Source organism: Dipteris shenzhenensis, chromosome 5 (assembly GCF_047967505.1).
Source record: "Dipteris shenzhenensis isolate YYH24624 ecotype China chromosome 5, Dip_SZ_1.0, whole genome shotgun sequence".
Taxonomy (NCBI): Eukaryota; Viridiplantae; Streptophyta; class Polypodiopsida; order Gleicheniales; family Dipteridaceae; genus Dipteris; species Dipteris shenzhenensis.
In genome coordinates this window covers 40,967,519-40,987,022 of record NC_141600.1, presented here as the reverse complement: position 1 = coordinate 40,987,022, position 19,504 = coordinate 40,967,519, and the positions used below count along the sequence as shown (strand labels likewise).

General features: G+C 40.2%; 1 protein-coding gene across 1 annotated transcript; it reads right to left on the bottom strand.

The window, feature by feature from the left end:
- Positions 1 to 8,671: 8,671 nt before the first annotated feature.
- On the bottom strand, positions 8,672 to 10,713 carry LOC147902027 (peroxidase 7-like). The gene is made up of 4 exons (XM_087375283.1): positions 10,327 to 10,713; positions 10,016 to 10,204; positions 9,748 to 9,910; positions 8,672 to 9,637 (listed from the first exon to the last, which is right to left on the bottom strand). Exons 1-4 carry the CDS (start codon positions 10,573 to 10,575, stop codon positions 9,240 to 9,242), a joined length of 999 nt encoding a protein of 332 aa, XP_087231409.1. The 5' UTR covers positions 10,576 to 10,713; the 3' UTR covers positions 8,672 to 9,239.
- Between the last annotated feature and the right edge of the window lie 8,791 nt (positions 10,714 to 19,504).

Sequence of the window (19,504 nt, the reverse complement as noted above, 5' to 3'; positions counted from 1 at the left end):
TTTAGCACTACCTTTGTAAAGATCCTTTTGGCTCTCAGACAATTGATCTATTATTTAAAAAAGGATAGATAGTGGAGACCCACTCCTATAATTAAATCCATTGGATAAAACCTATGAGAGTAAAGAAGTAAGGTATTTATTTTTAGATAGCCCTATTCAAAAGGATTCTCCCACTTGGGAAAATATAGTATCCATATAGCAACAAGGGATCAAAAGCAAAATGAGAATTTGTCATTGAGTGAGAATCCCATTATGCTTGAGGGTTTTTCATGCACTTGTGCCTGGAGTTGTAGATTAGCAAGTACCATGAGCACCACTACCAGTGACAATTTGAACTACAATATGATAAACATGATGAATTCAAAGCAAATGAAAGAATAAAACTATTTCTAGGTTAGAAGAACATAAGCCCTTGTGTCTGCTACATTGAGAGCTAAAGAAGGCTCTTATGTATGGTATCTTCAAATATTAAAGAAGACCCTTTCTAGCTTCTTTAGACCATATCTTTTCTCGAGGTATTATATACGCTATACAATGCCTAGAAATGTCATCTTGTTGTTTGTAGCATACGCTACAAAATGCCTAAAAATGCCTAGAAATGGCATCTTGTTGTTTGCGGCATCTAGTGGCGGATTACTTAGTAGAAGGACAATGCTAAAATCTCCCCAAGTTGTCATGGATGTGGTTGTACATAGGTGTTAGCATGGCGTTGGAGCATAGGTCCTAAATGCAGTTATATTATAGTCATACATGCAATGATGCAATAAGCTATGCGCATATGCAATAAGCTATGTGCATATATAATTTATATTATTGTCATGTATTAGATGTTGATTTTATGATGAAGGGATGCATAAGATTGGAAGATGTGGCTACTCGATTGTTTTCATTGCTGCAATCTATTATGAGTTGCATTCTTCTTGGGCAACTTATTTTCCATTACTTTTGGTCTAAACAATTGTGAAGAATTCTACATCTTCTTGACATAGGTGGAGTGTATAAGAGTGTGGTATGAGATTAAGGCTGCATTTTTTGGTGGCTAATATCTTTCCAAGAGCATCTCATGGTACAACTTATAGAACGTATAGATGACTACAATTCATAACATGGCATGAAGAGAAATCTTGTTTCCGGATTTCAAAGTTCTAGAAATTTGTTTAATGGGCCTAATTGTAGTTTTGCACTATTTTGCATAGTGTATCTTGAACATAATAAGCACCATTTTGTGAGCGTTTTGTTGAGAATTTGTAACTCTTCTAATCTAGATGATATGAGAGGGATTCAAGCACCTATATTTTTCATTTTCTAAGTAGAAAATTCACATGCATAAAACCAATCCACATTAAATTTCATAAATTGGCATTAAGGTATTGGAACTTCTACTTAACAAAAGCTAACATAAGCTATTCCGATTAACACAATGTATAGTAATAATGAAACCTAGCATAATTTAACAAGAAGTAGCTAACCTAATGTACACAGGGTTGAGGGGGGCACAAGGAAACCCATTGAGCCACCTCCCTTTCACCATAGCTAGGAATCTTGGTGGATAGTAGGGCAACCACATGGCTAGGCGAGTTGAAGCAATGGATGAGCAAAGGTCAGTGTAGGGCAAAGAGAAAATGCTTGCCAGGAGGGCTACTATTTCCACGAGGTAAGGGGAGGCACAAGGTGTTGCTAGGAGGACTAGGAGAGAGTGGGGCAAAGGAGGCCAAGGGGCATCCACCATGGTTATATGCCTATGAAAGGGAAAAATCATTCTCACAAATATTTGGTGTGCATGGAAACTATGGAAAATATGCATTGGTCCACTGTACTTTTGGCCATCAATCTGCTATTGCCTTGTCAAGATTTTTAATCCTTGACATTGATTCCACCCACTATGGATCTTATGGGGTGGAATCTATATTTGCTAAATGCCTACATCTCCATCCTCTTCCCTCTATTGTCTCTACACCAATGACAATGCGACTCTTGTGTTTAGAATCTATTTGGCATCATTGGTCACGAAGTTTCATTTCTTTGGCTAGGCCCTAGCATCCATTGCTCTACAAGAGACCTTTGTCTCACCCTGCCCTACTCCTCCCTTTCCTCCTCTTTTGTTGTGTGCCTTGTCCCTACTAGCATAGAGCAATGAGAGGGAACTTGATCTGCTCTTGGCTAGAGAGGTAGCCACTATTGTAAGGCTCATTGTTGCCTCAGTTGGAGCCTTGGTGCCTCCCTGATGGGCATCACAGCTCTATCTACTAACTCAAATCATTAGTCATGCCTTCTAATAGAACACCATTGTAACACATAAAATTAAGCATACTAACGAAAACATCCTAAATGACATGCCAAAGTCCCTTATAAAATTCAATCATGAGGCCATCTTGTTGTAGAACATTCTCACAAGTCCTCTCCCATCTATCAACCATAGGGGGAGAATTGTCGAGGATACAATCGCAAAATCAATCCAACCATGATGTCTAGGTTGTGCAATATTGTGAGAATATTCTTGAATTATGGAATAAAATAATATATGAATAACACAGTTACAAGCTCTCTACAAGCTATGAAGGTGATAGCTCATGCAATCTTACCTTAATCTTGCTAAATCTTGCTGCCAAAATTTAATGGCCCTTTAATGGGCTGCAGCTTTTGAAATCCCCCCCTAATTTTCTTCCATCTTCCTCGCCATCTCCTTCTTCCCCATCCTCCACGATCCCCTCTTGCTAAATCAACACCCTCTCCACTTTTTCCTCTTCGAATGCTGATGTGGATCTATCAAAGGCTTCCCCTTCCCTGGATTCCTTGAGCATGCAATGCTTTACATCCCTCGATTCAGGCTTCTCAATTCGAGCTTCTCCTCGATTCGGGCTTCTCATAATGTTATATTATATTTAGTATAAAATGCACACAAAATAGCATTTCCATGATTTATTAAGAAATGTTCTATTATTCAAGAAGTCTATTGATTAATTACCATGAGGAAAAACTTCATTTTTTCCTTTTTTGAATGCTAATATAAGAAGCTACTTTTTCTTTTTTACTAATTGATGTTTTCATGTTTGAGTAGGTGAACTTGGAAGATATACCTAGCCAATGATTTAGCCTACAAAAGGAGGGGGCAGCCCTAGCCTCAACTATTATAGCAATACTAAATCAAGACACTAATGCTAAACTAGAAAAACTACCAAGTAAGTGAACTAGGAAGACACACTTGGCTGACCATTAGCCTACGAAAGCGGGGGCAGAAACCAGCCTCATTAAACCTCTAGTTGCAGCCTTTAGACACCTCTAGCTTGGGTGGTATCAAAAGGTAAAAGGTTCAAGATGCTTCACATATGACCTTACAGACCTTGACATGATAAATATTGAGAGCGTAATTGCATTGGCAAACCTCACCTATGAGTATAATAGCAATAAGTATACTTTAGATGAGAATGATTGGAATGTATTCAATGACTTTGTAAAGGGGCATTAAATGCACTTGGTAGGGGCTTCTTTGTAATCTTTCTAATATAATAAAAGCTTAGTTTCATTTGATTTGTCTTGATGGAATTTTTAAATTATTTTTTTGCAGAGCTTGAATCATAGAAGTGGATGATTTGCAACCGCCTGGGTACTTTTGTTTATATATATGCCATAAATCAAGTTTGAAAATGGTATTTTGGCATCAGGTATAACAAGATGTTGTATGAATGTAGCCTCTATGGTTTTAATACCATGGTTTGATATGACTTAGTAAGGGTTTTCATGGAAGGAAAAAAGTGGAAAGGTCTTCTATAAATGTGACAAAGAAGAATGATATTTCCATCTTTTGCTTCTCTAACAATCAAGACATGGAAAAAGTGGCAAGGCCAATCGTGAATGTGGCTGAAAGCATGGTGTTTTAGTTTTCTCTTCTCTACTCCTCTAACATTAAAGACATGGAAGAAATTACTAAGTCTCAAATATACATTGTTTAAACAAGTTTCCAATCTTTCACATAAGAAAGCTCTAGATGTTTGTATTTGGCAAGAAATAAATATTATATATCATCATTGAATGCTTTGTAAAATTGGCTAATCTATCATCCCCTCTCCTAGTTGAAACACCCATACATATGGTTTTGTAAAAAATTGAAAGATATAAAGCATTTATAAAAGGTCCCAATCTTTCATGTAGTATTTTTATAAAGGTTATTTCTTGAGCTCTTCATGTGTTTCAAGTGACTTTGCACAATTCTTTGCTCTTGGTGTATGGAACACATGATTTGTCTTGTTTGATATTTGTTCCTCTTAATTTTTGCACATATATCTTTATTCTCTGTTTCTCTTGCCATATGGCATCATCAAGACACAAACCCATCTTCAACTTATGCATTGCCCATTATTGCAATCGGTACCTCAATTTTTTGTGTGTAGATTCAAATTATGCAGGTGATGTAGAGATCGTGCATTCTAAATATCTCATCCTACCTAAAGGGACTCCAAAAGTAGTAGTGTATGACTCACATAAGGACTTTTAAAATTCCTCTAGGAAAATAAATATACTTACAGAAGGGGATTTATAAATTTTCCCAAATTTTATAGAGGGGATACTAGGAAATACTACAAATAGGTTACATAGGGATTTAGAAAAGAACCCTTGAATGCACATGATATACATATTACACTAAGTGACCCCCCCGAGCTCAAGACTCCATTGTAGTGTACTAGTTTAGGGTTTCCTTGTTTCGAGATCTTCCCTCCCTTCAGCTCTTTGCAATTGTCTAGGGGGTAGAGTCTTCGTTAGTCTGAGCTTTGGATACCAAAGTCCTTGGGCTTAGTGGAAGTCTAATGTCCTTCTAATGTGCGTGTCAGTATTAGATCTTAGTAACTCTTCGCCGCTCCAGGGCCATCCCTCAGCCTACATTGAGATCAGTAGCAAATCCTTGTAGTCTTTTCATCATTAACTCCTTTATTAGAGCCTCATATATACGTTAGTTTGAACATTGGTTCTATCCAAGACATCGATCTAACCCTTTTACCCATATGCAACTCTTGGATCCATAAGATAAACCCAGTCAACTATAGTTAACCTCCGGGTATATTGATGCTCTCTCTCTGATTCATCACTCTATAGTAAATTCAAAAATTTTAAGAATGTGACAAATTTCAACATTATCTCTTATTGATTTAAAAAATCCACTTCCACGGTCCCATTGATCCAGGATCCTTGTTAAGTAAATGAATATTCTATGTGAGGGTTATTTCATAAGAGAAGAGTCATGTATCTTGCCTTAACATCCATATAGGATTATCTATTGGGTCGACTTTTATGACCCTTAGTATGTATGGATTATCCTTTGCATAGTACTCATATCCCGAGAGTCAATCCCGTATTCCTCCTATACCAAAAATCATCCATCTAGTGTTTCTCCTAGGGGAAGACTCCTTTATCAACTTTTTGTCCTCGGCGCTAAGTTCTTTAGAAGGAAGTGTGTGTGTGTGTGTGTGTGTGTGTGTGCGTGCACGCACGCATGTGTGCAGGTGCATGTGTGTGTGTAGGTACATGTACATGCATGCATATGCGTGTGTGTGTGCATGTACATGCGCACACATGCGTGTGATGGAATTCCCATGTCATTTTTTAATTCTAAATAAAGAATCATATTTTAATCGCCAAGATGAAGGAATATGCATCATAAGGAAAAGTTCATTAGGGGGACATTTTATGCAAGAAAACCCAATTCCCCTCTAGGGTGCAAATATGGGCCCCCTTATGACTCTACTACTCCCTCTCTCCCTCTCTTTTTTCTTGTGTTGTGCTCTCAACCTTTACCCTCTTACTCATTTTGCGCCTCCTTTAGCTGTCTTTCATTCATGTTATTTTGGACCTTCTCCTCCAGTTTTGTAGCTCGATTCCTAATGTTTCTCTTGCCCCTAGCTACACTACTCCATTGTTCTCTCTCTAATAGCCAACACCTTCATGCATCCCTTTTTTGCTGATTCATTTCTGGGCAAGCATGGCAAGGAACATCTCCACATGACCATGTATGGCTAGGGTGGACCTAGAGTTGGCGATTGGAGGAAGAGGGGGTAGCAAAGCAAGTATACGAGAGGGGGTTGTAGAGCAAAGTAGGTTGCTGTGAACTCACTCCCTATAGTTTCAAACCACAATATATAGGAGCACTGGAGGAGGAGACAGGGCGAGCAGCATGCTAGAGGGGTAGTAGATTACATATAATCTTGTCCATATAGGCCGACAATGACATTGATGTAGATTAGTGGGGATTTGGGGTAGGCGCAATCACAAGTGGATTGGGGAGGACAAAAAGGGAGGAAGGAGTAAAGGGGGGGGTTGTGGGGGATATTGTGACCACCTCGTATATAAGAGGAGCTGATGGAGGTTTTCTTCATGAATGCCTATGTGCCACATCAAAATGGAATTGCCAGGCTTTTGAAAGAAGCACTCCCATTGATCCACCTGAAAATCCCTCCCTAAAGATTAGCAAAATGGGGTCCTTTCGACATGATCCCAAATCTCCCCCAATGAATGGATTTTTGGTGATTTCTTTCTAATCAAGCATGGAGGTGTTGTCCCTATGTTTGGGGTTTTGTTTTAGGATTGACTTCAATTATCCTAACTGAGAGTGTGAGAGGGTAGTGAGTGTCCCAAGTGTTGTTTGCAATTGAGTGGACTTTCCAATTGCAAATGTGGTAGAGGACCTGATGAGAGTGTCAAGTTGTTTACTTGCTTTTTATTTCTATGAGCTTTACAATGAAACCCATGAGGGTCCCAATTCCACCAATAAGTGGCTACCATTGTTGTACACTTACTTGGAAGGGTTACTTACTAAATTAGCACTTGCAGTTCACTTATCTTGTCACTCTATGGGTGGATTATGTTAAGGGGTGTTTCACTTGTCTTGTCACTCTATGGGTGGATTATGTTAAGGGGTGCCGCTTAGTAGTAGGTTTGCCATTGAGTGATGAAATTTGGGTTGGGTGATTGGTTTATTTTGGGTATTTGGAAAAGTATAAATGTCAATCTAAAATTTTGCATAGGGTATAAAAGTACATTTGTGCATAGGCATAAACTAAAGGGAGATTGTCTAGCATTAAGGATATGTTCTTTGTCCACATCTCAAAGTTCAAAAGACATTGGAAAGGAAAGAAGTATAATGAAAAAACATAACACCAACATGTGTCTACTGCATTGATGGAGAGTAGTACATTTATTGTTTCTTGTTCTCATAGTGAGTTGGTTTTGTTTACTAGATTAATTATTACAAAATATTCATCCCAAAATCAATAGGCTAATAAGACCTCCAACCTCCAATGAATCTAAAGAATGCACATGAATTTGATTTGACCTTAGAATGTTAGGATAGCTTCGAGGCTTTGGTAAACTACATGTAGGTTAGTTGCTTACGATAGTTTGATGATAACTAACGATCAAGCAAGGCTCTTTTTATATGATATTCTTTTCCACAACAAGCAAGTCCCTAGTGTGAGTGTATTGCATTAGGATTTATGCTCTTTAACCCTATTGCACTACACCCAATATTATTTGGTTGAATTGTGACCTACATTCGTGTGTAACCTTGTACACCAAAAGACCAATGCAAATATTTGAATACCTACAAGTTTTTTGCTTAACCCGCACACTCAAGCTTTTGTTCCACCCACACACCCAAGTCTCTTTTCTTGGTAATCTACGTTTTTGTTTTGGCCACATGTAACTCTATATTGACTTTGTAGAATAACACTTAGGCCACTAGAGTTGTTGATAAACTCTTCTTGTACTTGAGGGCACAAAGGCTTGAATGGAGGGATATGATGGAAGCCAATTGTTTGACACTTACACCAAGGCCCCATTGGCTAATAACGATGAGTTATAATAAGTTCAAATTAGGAAGCTAAGGCATTGCTAAGTAATAAGATTATAAGTTAAAGTTAGGAACCTAAGGCATTGCTAGATAATGTGCCCCTAGGGCCATATCCAATGTAAAATGTTGCATTCCTAGATAAGCCGATTTATAATTGGTTGGTCAGAAGGAAGCAGTCAACTAGTCAAGTAGGGTCCGTTGATGGGATCTATGTTGATTAGAAGTTGCGCTTTGCTTTGGAAACGTAACCCACTAACTTCCCTCTTTTCTTCAAAAAGCTTTTTTGTGACTAATTGGCCTCCTCTTCTTTGGGTTATCTAGCTGAATCAAAGACCCCTACACTTCTTAAACTTGCTGCGCACATTGAGCTTCATTAGACTTTTGGGCGTCATATGACTCCCAAGAATTTCGGCAACACAGCATTCATGAAGCTCAAGCCTATCTCCAAGACTTCAAAATATCATATACATACATATAGTTAGTAGTTAGAATTTATCTATTATACTACTAATATGTATCCCAAATAATGTGAGTCCCCTTCCTCTAGAATCTCGAGGGCCTAACATCAATCTCGGAGTCCGTGCAATTGTCATCTTCAGCTTAAAATGGGATTTGTGCGCTAAAATTTTTCAAAGACTCCACAGAATTTTTTATGAAGCCCAGAGGTGTGCAGCAAATTTAAGCACTGGACTCCTATCCTACCCAAGTTGTGCGTGTTGGCCTTATGAGACATTATGATGATGCTGAGCAAGAAACTACTTGGAGGATGTGAACACTTTGAAAACGGAAAAAGGCATTCATGACTCATGAAAGCGGACAGTCGTACTCAACTTACACGTCCCCGTTAACAACGAGGTCTAAAATAGTATGGTTTACTGTTTAAACATCACAGATTTCATGCTTTACATCCAAGTTTGGTTTCTTTAGAAACTAAGAGGCTCGATAAACAACAAGAGGTGACCAGAAGCCAGCTAATGGCATCTGAGAGAGATATCAAGACCAAGGTAACGCTATAGCAGTTATTCTTCCAGCAGTGGGACGTGATCGGTTACAGTGGCAACGGCACTATTGCTCGAGATGAGAAACGTGAGGCCAACAACAATGGCGACCGCATAGTTGCCAACCAAACTTTAGAATCGACATCAAGGCAAAGCTTCTCCATCGCCCCAGTTGCCTGTCGATCACGGTCGAGACGTGGAGCTTCCAAGACTTACGAGAAGTATTCACTCTCCGAACTCGCTATTTAGTACGTTTCCAGCTGTAACGAGCTGTGGTCTCATATTTTATTATTAGTAAGATCTCCATCTTCAACACCTTTCTCACCGAGTACACTTCATCCAAGACGGGCTACACTGTACAGCACAGAGCCTGCATTGTCTTTGATTGATGAGTACTGCCCTGCTTAATGTGCGTTTCTCGTACTGCACACTTTCCGGATTTCACCCTGGTCTGGACCTGTCAACACCCCGATGTTGCCCATGTTCACAATCGACACGGCGAACTGGTTCTCCCACATCCCTGGCTGAGACAAGAAGGAATCGATCATGGATCTCGTGATGTTGTTGTCGTAATATAGGCTTTGATCCGACTTGAACAAACCCATATTGTTCCGCAAGTTCGTGAAGTACTGACTATCGAAGATATATTCGGTGATCGGATCGTTGAAGACATTAGTACGTGGCCCCTGCTTGAGTGCGTTTTCCAGAGTCGGTGCATAAGTTCTGTTTATTTTCGAATTAGCACCATCAGCGTTCCTTCCGGTGAAAGAGAAGCAATGCGATCTCCCGATTGTGTGAGCTCCTGATAGCCAGACGATTTAAAAGATTTAGATGAGGCTTCAAGCCCGAAAATGCACATGGCCTTGCTGAAGGTTGCAACACCACAAAATCCGTTGAAGCGGAGCCCTTTACCGGATAATGTAACGAGGTCGAAAACGCTGAGGCCGAGGCCCTGGAATTCTTGCGCGAGGGCGTTCGCGTCCATGTCCTGGCGTGGTACTTTGGCAGCATCTGCAATGTTTGAAGATAGACTATCCTTGCGACCGAACGGCACAAACCAGAAAGGACCCCCCGTCTGGAAATGCAGCCACACAGCGTCAGAGGTTGTTCTCAAGCTCCTGCTCTGGAACTTCCTAGTCTACGATACATCAAATTCTTCTGCACGCTTAAGAAGACATACCTGAAGCACTACATCACGCGCAATGGTTGTTAGTATGTCAGCACATGACACAATTCCGGGGCATTGGGCCTCGACTGCGCTCTTGATATTTTCCACCACTCGGAATCCACGGAGGCCTCTGCTGAATTCTGAATACCTCTCTGTCGAACGTCCTTTCGGGTCAGCCAACAGAATAGACCCATCACATCCCTGTAACACAGTCTCGGATGTTACTTCATCACAGCTGAAGCTGCTTCACCAGATCACAGGCATTGCACAGATTGAGCATATGGGAGGCCGGAGAAGCGGACTCCGGCTCCGCGACGCCTTACCGTGGCCATGCAATCATGGAAATGTAGGCGGAGGAGGCTTCCCGACAGGGTGAGATCTCTGTTGAGCCATTGAGTGACTTTGTTCTGGATGATGGATTCGAGCTGGGGGCAAGTGTTGAAGTAGTAACCGTTGGAGAGGCTAGCGCTACCGGGAGGAGGGGAAGTAGGCTGGCGAAGGTGAGCAAGGGAGGAGGAAGGAAGGAGGGGGAGGAGGGCAGAGAGGAGAAGGAAAGAGAACGAAGAAGCCATGGCTACGGCGGCCACCAAGGAATGTTGAACAAAATGCAATACAAAGATTGAAGAAAGCGGGTGAGCTTCTTAATACTTAGCGCGTAATACGTTGGTAGCTGTGGAGAACATGAAGGGACGTGCTCTCTGTAAACAAACATTTCCCCGCCCCCCCTTCTTTTTCTCGAGGGGAGGAGAAAACCCACCTTATTCATGGTTTTAACTTCTAAGTGTTGCTAGGACAGAGAGCCTAGTGTGGTGAAACCACCAACACCAACACCTTAACCACCCCAGGGGAGCCCCTCCCTCAATGGTGCGCACTGGCACCTCGGCTCGGTGCACCTTGAAACTCTCCATCCCGCGCCGATGCACCAAAGGGATCCCTTCTCCTCCCTCCTCCCCAATTTAAACCCATTTCCCCCCCATCGTAAGCCTTACTTGAATAACTCTCATGCCACTTCAATGTGAAATGAGATTCACTCATGCCTTGCTTGGGAAGGAGCAATAGACGTTAATATCATCTTTAAAGGCTTGCCTAGGACTCAGAGGACCATATGCCACCGAATTGTCCCTTCCCAAGAAGCAACAAGGGCCCTATTACCTGGAATCCACTAGCTTCATCTTTGCTCATGACCTTTCCCTCTCCTCTTCATCTCCCCCATCCTTTATTTTCTAGGTTTTTATTAATTAGATAAATCCTTTTCAAGTACTCAACAACAATATAACTAGTGTCATGGAGTCATCACATGAGCAATGGAGCACATGGTTGAATCTATTTGACAATAAAGTTTACATGAGAGCTCAAAATCCTACACATTAAAGTCATGGTTAAAATAGTACACCTTGGAATGATGGAAAATCGAGAATGCAATAGGATTAAATAAGGATCAAATAACTATTTGGTGGAAATCAAAATGACAACGCACATAGGGTACTATTAAAAAATGTGTCTCCTTAAACGTAACATGCAATTTATGCACCCTCCATAATTCTATGTAGGAAATTCAAGATTTGATTAATAACCACTCTTTGATCAAAATGCAAGCATCTTTGTTATCTATTTCTATGTACTTTCACAGATGCACAATGCCTTCTTTAATCGTATCCATATCTAGTGGGTAGACATTTACTTTATACAAAAAGACTCTTAGATATAGTTGCAACATAAATGATATAAAGATTATTTGATTGTGCTTGCAATAACATATAGTATGATAACAAAAAGTTGGGCAATTGAGTAGAAGCTTAAACATAAATTCAAACCACAAATAAAATCTATAAATATAACACTATGTGGACAAGCACGTACACATTTATTTGTGCATGTGTGCATGCCCACATGACATGCATGTGTATGTGTGTGTGTGTGTGTGTGTGTGTGTGTGTGCATGTACACACACGTGCACACATGCACATGCATGCATACATGTGTCTACATGTGCATCATAGTGTGTGTGTGTGTGCATGCGTGCGTGTGTGCATGCATGTGTGTGTGCATGTGCGCATGTGTGTGTGTGTGTGTGTGTGTGTGTGTGTGTGTGTGTGTGTGTGTGTGTGTGTGTGCACATCTGCATGTGCATATAGTAGCTTTCCCACCCATTTTGTGCATATAGAAAGCTTGTAAGATTCGCAAGCTTTCTTAATAAAGCTGCAGCATACAACACCCAAATGCAACACACACTATCCTCTCAACCAAAAACAATCACTCCTGAAAATACCAAATAGAATGTAACTTAGAGAAGTAGAGAAAAGTTGACTCCATAAACATAAGAATTTGATGTTATCATGGACACGACTCATCGTAGACTCTAGACCATGGCTCAACTCTATGGAGGGGTTTGTCACCAAATATAATGACACAAAGCTCAATGATGACTCAATTGAGACAATCAGCCTAGATCAAACACAACTAGAAGCTAGAAGCCAAACATCAAGTAGTGACTCTCATGAGCTTGGAGAAACTCCAAGAGTCTCCTCCAAAGAGGCAACCATCAACCACACCATGCAACTACCACATGGCTTCTCCTTGCAACCATTAGACTCTAACAAGGTTTTCCCATTCCAACACCCTCCTCAGGCCAAAGATAGGGGGATTACAAAAGATCAACTATCCAAACTATGCCATTGTTAACAAACTAGCAAATGCTCAAAACAAAAGAGCTTTGCCTCCAAAGTTGAAGTAGCAAAAATGAGTAAATGCCCAAAGTTTTCCTCACAAAACAAAGTGGGGATGAAAGAATATTCTAGTCAAAACTCGACAGCTTATCAAAGTTGAATAAGCTCACCAAATAAAATCCATCACTTACGTTTCCAATAAAACACCCTAATTAAAGCGTTATGTGCATTGAGATCCTCTCTACAAAACTGATGTGGTAAAGATCTGTATGTACCCAACTCTCAAAAAGAAAATGCACCTCCAATTGTCAAAACTATGATTGACTCTAAAGAAGGAAGGGATATTTCCATCAATACTCCATATAGGCACAGACCAGAGTAGATATAAAATAGCGCTCTTCTCTCAAGATTTAGAGAAATTGATGGAAATCTAGGGCCCAAGCAAGTTGAACAAATGTAAGAAATTGTCATGTTCAGTTCTTGAGGTAGAATAAAAAATGTATAAAAATGAACCAGGCATGAATCTTTGAGCCCATGATTTTGGGACTGAAAAGTGTTGTCTCCGAAAGAGATCTTCTTATGTAAGCTTGCATAGTAGAACTCATAATTCAATCAGGTATTGAAGCATTGACTCCAAAATAATTCTTCTCCATAAGCTTGCATAGTAGAATTGCTAGGCTCCACATTAAAGTGTTCTATGCACTACTGAGATCTCCCCACAAAATCGACGCGGTGAAGGTCTCTATGTGCTCAAGTATCAAGAAGAAAATGTACCTATGATCATCAAAACTATTATTGATTCTAAAGAAGGAAGGGAAACTGCCATCAATACTCCACATAGATGCATATCAATGAATGTATTTGGCTAGAGATCTACTTTCAATCTTAAGAGAAGTCAATGGAAATCCAATGCCCGAGCAAGTTGAACATAAGAAATTGTCACACAGTTGTTGAGGCAACATTAAAGATGGATAAAAATGAACTAGCAACATATCTTTGAGCCCATGAACCAAGGATTGAATAGTGTTGGCTCCTAAAGAAATCTTCTCATGTAAGCTTGCATAGCAGAACTCGTAGATGAACTAGAGACTAAAAATACATTGGCTCCAAAAGAAATCTTCTCACGTAATAGAACTCATAGTCAACCACTTAGGCAAATCCTTCATGGAGAATCAGAAATAAACTCTTTCTTTCTCTTGCTATCACACCAAAGCACATATTCTCAATTATTTTGGCAAGATTCTGACTCAATATCTAGATGAATTTTGTAGCATGCAACACTTGAATCCAACGTTGTTCTTTCAACACCAAACAATCACACCTTAAAATACCACATAAAATGTAAAGATAACTAAACAAAGACCGACTCTATAAAGACCAAAATTTGATGTTATCATGGACAAAAGACTCATAGTGGAGAATGTACCATGACTCACCTCTATGTAGTATTATCACCATTTGCAATGACACAAAGGTCATGACTCAACAATCGGCTTAGATCAAACACAACTAGAAGCTAGAAATCAAACATTGAGTAGCGACTCTCATGAGCTTGGATAGAGAGATCTTCATGGTCCAATGTTACTTTGATTTATAAGGTTTGCTCCCATTCCAACATTTTTCATTCGGCAAGATTATAGTCCATAGCTTAGTGTGTTGGGGGTAGGGTGAAAAATAATTGAATCATGAGGAGACAGAGAGTGTGTTCATTGTGATTGGTGAAGTGTCGACTAATCCAATTTCTTGTGTATTAGGGTAAAGTTCAACCAAAGGGGTTTATCTGATATTAATATTTACAAGAGTTTATTTTTGTTGCACAAGTTTTTGGATTGAATCCTATCTTTATATGCATGCCATGTGTGAACCAAATATGGAGAGGGGAGACAAGAAGAGTGGGGATGAGGAGAGAGGGCATAGCTAGAGAGCACACCACAAATGACTAACTATACACTAGTATTAGTTGAAAAGACTAAATATATACAACCCCATTTAGGGCTAGGGTTAGCGTTAGAGTTTTCAACCCTCGTGCCTTTTAGTACTCTTTTGTGTTAGTGCTATGCACATATGATGACAAGATGTTGAGATGAATCCTCAACACCTTCCCTCAAGATCAACGTCATGAAGTAGGCCTTCCCTCAAGATAATGACTATGGTGAATGGAAGAAGAATTGAACATTACAATGAAGGCATGTGAGTGCAAAATGAAATAATGTGCAATCTGCCAATACCTCTTAAAACTCTAAAATCTCCTCACTGATTTGTAGGTGTTCCAGTTTCAGGACATGTGATGATGTGAAATTGCATGTGAGCATAGGGACTGTCCGAGTAGGAACTAGTCAATAATTTTTTGGTTTCACGACATATGATAATGTAAAACTGCATGTGAGCGTAGGGACTGACTCCGAGTAGGAACTAGTCAGGAATTTTTGGGCATGGCTTTTATTGGATGCTTTGGAGTTGTCTCCTCTATGGATGAACTTATTTTCTAATCTAGAGCTAGACCAACCATCCAGCGATTAAATTTGAGAAATAGTTTCTTTCCTTTTGTTCCTTTTAGGTGCCAGGTCAGATGCGTTGATGTAAAGGCTTGAATGTGTGCAAGAAGTGGATTTGATATCGATGCTAAAAAGTGCATAATACAAGTATCAAAATCTATGCATCATGTATCAACACGTGGAGTTGTTAACAGATTGGTTAAAATATGCCACCACTGGTTATTAAGTGATGTGATTTGTTGGACAATTATGAGTCCGTAGAGCCAGGATTCTGTCTTGTAGGCCCAAGAGGATGGTAAAATAATGAGAAGGGAGAGTGGTATAAAGAGATTAGGGTTGGCCCTCCCTTCAAAAGGTGACTTGTATAAAAGGCCAAATGGTTGACTTTGGTCCTTTGACTTTGGTCCTCATTGTTGTTTGCACAAGTTTGAATACAAGCTCCCTCTTCTCTTCCAAGAGAGTGTTTTGGGTGTTCTCTTGTTTCCATTATAGTGCCCTTGTGTTTGCCACTCCATCCCCCTTCACTCTCCTCTTACCTTCTCCTTCTCCATCCCCTTCCATTCTCCCTTCTCTTCTCCCCTCTCCCCCTTCTCTCTTTCTCACGTGGAAACACATTGCAACAATCCGAAGGCCGCTTGCATGACACTTGCGGATGACTCGTGCTATGCATTTCTCCCACAAGCAGTATAGTTAGGAGTGGAGACTCTGTCGGCACATCTTCAACAACCCCACGACACGTGAGTCACCACTAAGACCCACTACAGGAGCACAAAAACATGAGTGATTTTATTATTTGGAGCACCCTCAAGTTCTTCCCGGATCAAGAGATACGGCTTGATTAAGGTGGAGTGGGGGAAAAATAAGAAATGATGATGTGGCATTGTGATGTGACAACTGTGTTCACATGCAAAATTGTGCCTGTCGGGCACTTTGCTAAGGTGGCACTTTTGTACACATGCATAGAGGATTGTGCCTAGGAGGGGCTGTGTGCCACATGGTAGGATGACATGGCATGATGATGTGGTAGGATAGTTGAGGTGGCACTGCTAACGTGGTAAAGCTGACATGGACTAATGACATGGAACGATGATGTAACTATGATAACGAGGTGGCAAATAAGGCTAACCTAGAAGATGTGCCATGTTTTAGATAAAGACTGACATGGTAGGTAGGGTACGGGAAGCCATGTGGCAGGATGCGGATAAAGTTGTCACGTCGCTCGCTATAGTGAGCTTGGTTGTGTAGTATGTCATTGGATTACTTACATTTGGTGGCGTGGAAGATCGTATGTCAATTATCACTCTGTCCCAGTCGTCTTTTGATCTATATTCCACTTCTATGGAGGCAGGGCACTTTGTTGGCATTGGCCTTGCATGATGGCTTTGTTAGAGCTTGATGCTTATAGTTGGTGCTTGCACATATGGGTTACCACCTTTGTTTGATGGTTGTTGGAGCTAATTGAGTTACAAGAGCAACTGATGGCTACTTGCTTGTTAGGTCTATAGGGTAACCTTGGCTAGTTTGTATTAGAGTTGAGCCTTACATGGGTTTCTAGTCGTTGAGTCAAGCTCCTAGTCATCGTGGATGCCTAGAGCGCTGGTTGCAAGTTGTTGGCTACATTTTCTTGCACCGGTATCTGGCGCTACATGTTATCTACATGCTATGGTCCCTTGACTTAGTTGCTACCTTGTGTTGTGGATCCTTGAGTTAGTTGCTACCTTGCAGGCCGTTACGTGGGTAACCAAGACATTTCTTACATGTAGAAGTCGATAGATAGCTTGTGCCTATGCGCTTCATTGCATAGGCCAGGTGTAGGTTGCGGTTGGCTTGCACGTGATGCTTTGCTTGTGGTGTGGAGGTGCCAACTCCTTGTTATAGATATAGTCGCTATCGAGACTATTGTGTGTGTGGTAGTGACTGTAGGTCATTTTTGAGTTGTAGTAGTTGGAGTTGTGCTATGAGCAAGGTTCTTCTAGATGCGTAGTGTTTGGCATGCCATAGCTTGGTTGTGAACTATCGGTTGTGAGTTGCTTGCAGTTTCTTTGCTATTTGTAGCTGCATGTGCTACATAGCCTCTTGTTTGCTAGGTCCATAGGTGATTCTATCGATTGCTTGTGTTGTTGGAGTCACCTAGTCGTAGTAGTTGTGTGTATAGAAGCTGAGGCTAGAATAGCCTCTCACACAATGAGATCTTTATGAAAGACTCTCTCTCTCTCTCTCTCTGATGCTTTTTCTTACAAGGGAAAGTCTCTCAAAGGACAAAAGTGCATGATGGAAATTGGCATGAAGGAAATTTCTCTCAGCAGAAGAGAATGGAATGAACTCACAATCACTCCAGAACTATAAATCTCAATCTCTCACACTCTTCATGAGGAAGGCACCTCAATAGAAGGTGCCACCATGCTCAATACCACGAACAAATATGGAGAGGGAAGAGGAGAAGAGTTGAGATCAGGAGAATGGGCATAGCTAGAGAGCACACCACACATGACTAATTGTACAACAGTATTAGTTGAAAAGAATGAATATATACAAACCCCTTTAAGTTTAGGGCTAGGGTTAGGGTTTCCAACCCTTGTGCCTTTTAGTACTCTTTTGTGTTAGTGCTATGCACATATGATCACATGATGTTGAGATGAATCCTCAACAATGTGTGAGGTGCTAATTGTATTTGGAGAGATTGTGATGATACGTGTCTATGCTTTTGGACTTTTTGTTTGAAAATATATAGCCTTTAAGTATAAAGACGAGAAATAGACTAGTAGGAGTGAAATTTTATGTTTATCTTTCAGAGGGACAAGGTCAAAATCCTACAAAGGCACGGGATTACATAATGATGTTAGTCGATGGAACCTAGAGATGTAATATTTACAGGTGAGATGTGCGAGGACCAATGACAAGAATAAGTAAGCCCTTCTTAGGTGATTAGAAATGGTGCATCATAAAATATAGGGGACCAAGCATTGAGAGGGTTAAAACCATTCTATGAGGAGCCATATGAGATGATGGAATAGCACATCCAAAACCCAAGGTGAAGCTCATGGGTGAGGTTGAAATCCTACAAGTCAAAAGATTGTGTTACGATCCTAGTTGGTGGAATTGAATATGTAAGAAGATTACAATAGACCAGTCATAAGAATCAGTAAGCACTTCTTAGGCAATGATTGACTACAAGACCAAAAGTGTAAGGGGCCAAGCCTTCCAACTATTCTGCAAGAAGCTACCCAAATGTAGACCCATGAATCCAATTCTAGAGACACACATACACACACCATTTTGATTTGAATAACTTATAAAATTTTCAATAGGTTTCTCCAATGGGTTTTCTTATTGCACAAATATATACTTAACTTGAAAATACTATATTTGAGAGTCAATTACACATATTATGTGGACATTTTAATACTAAGAACTTTGAATGTATCGTGTAGACATTGTAATATTAAAATCTCAAGAGCGAATATCAAGAACCCTAAAATATGTGGATGTAATATATTCAAATAGATGGAAAATGCTAAATAGAAGAGCTTTTAGTTTCCAAGACTCAAGATCTTAAAGCTAGATCAGGGGCATCAAATCACCAATCCCAAAAACCATATACAAAGAAGCTAAGAACTTAACCTGATCATAAGTGGGAAAAGCCCTCTTACATGCATCGCTCAGAATAGGCGAATAAGATAAAATCTATGAATGCAAGGTGTGACATAGAATCCGGTAGAGCATTAAAACTAGCTGACAAACTAGACATGAAAGTGAGCTACACTACCTTTGGGAAATGGTTGCATGGGGCACGGTTAGTTGATAGGTTGGTGACATATTGTACTCTCTATATCATGTGGTTGCACCCTTGCAATGCAGATCTTTGGTCCATGCATTCTTTCCTTAACTACATGTCCAATTTAGTTAAGCTTACTAACTTTGCAACTTGAGCCATGACCAAGTTTTGTGCCACTTCATCTATCATTGTGTTCCTTAGCCCCAATATCTACTCAAAATGCACTTCATTCTCATCATGAAACCTCTATAACTACTAGTCCATTGACTCTGATGCTTCAACCAACACATTTTAGAGCATGTCTTGTGTTATCATGCCATCCTTGCAATGCCTTACAGCATGTCTTGTGTTATCATGCCATCCGTGCAATGCCTTACATCTTTGTTGCTCTGTGAGAATAAATCTATGGGGATCCTTTCACAAAAGTGCCAAAATATCACCTTTGCAAAGTATAGAGGGATGTCTTGTGATGAGGCTCTTTGCCATACACGTCGATGTAAATATTGTGTGCCCATGCTCTGATCTTTGAGTGCCTATAGTCAGTGATTTTCTACTTGCCATGCTT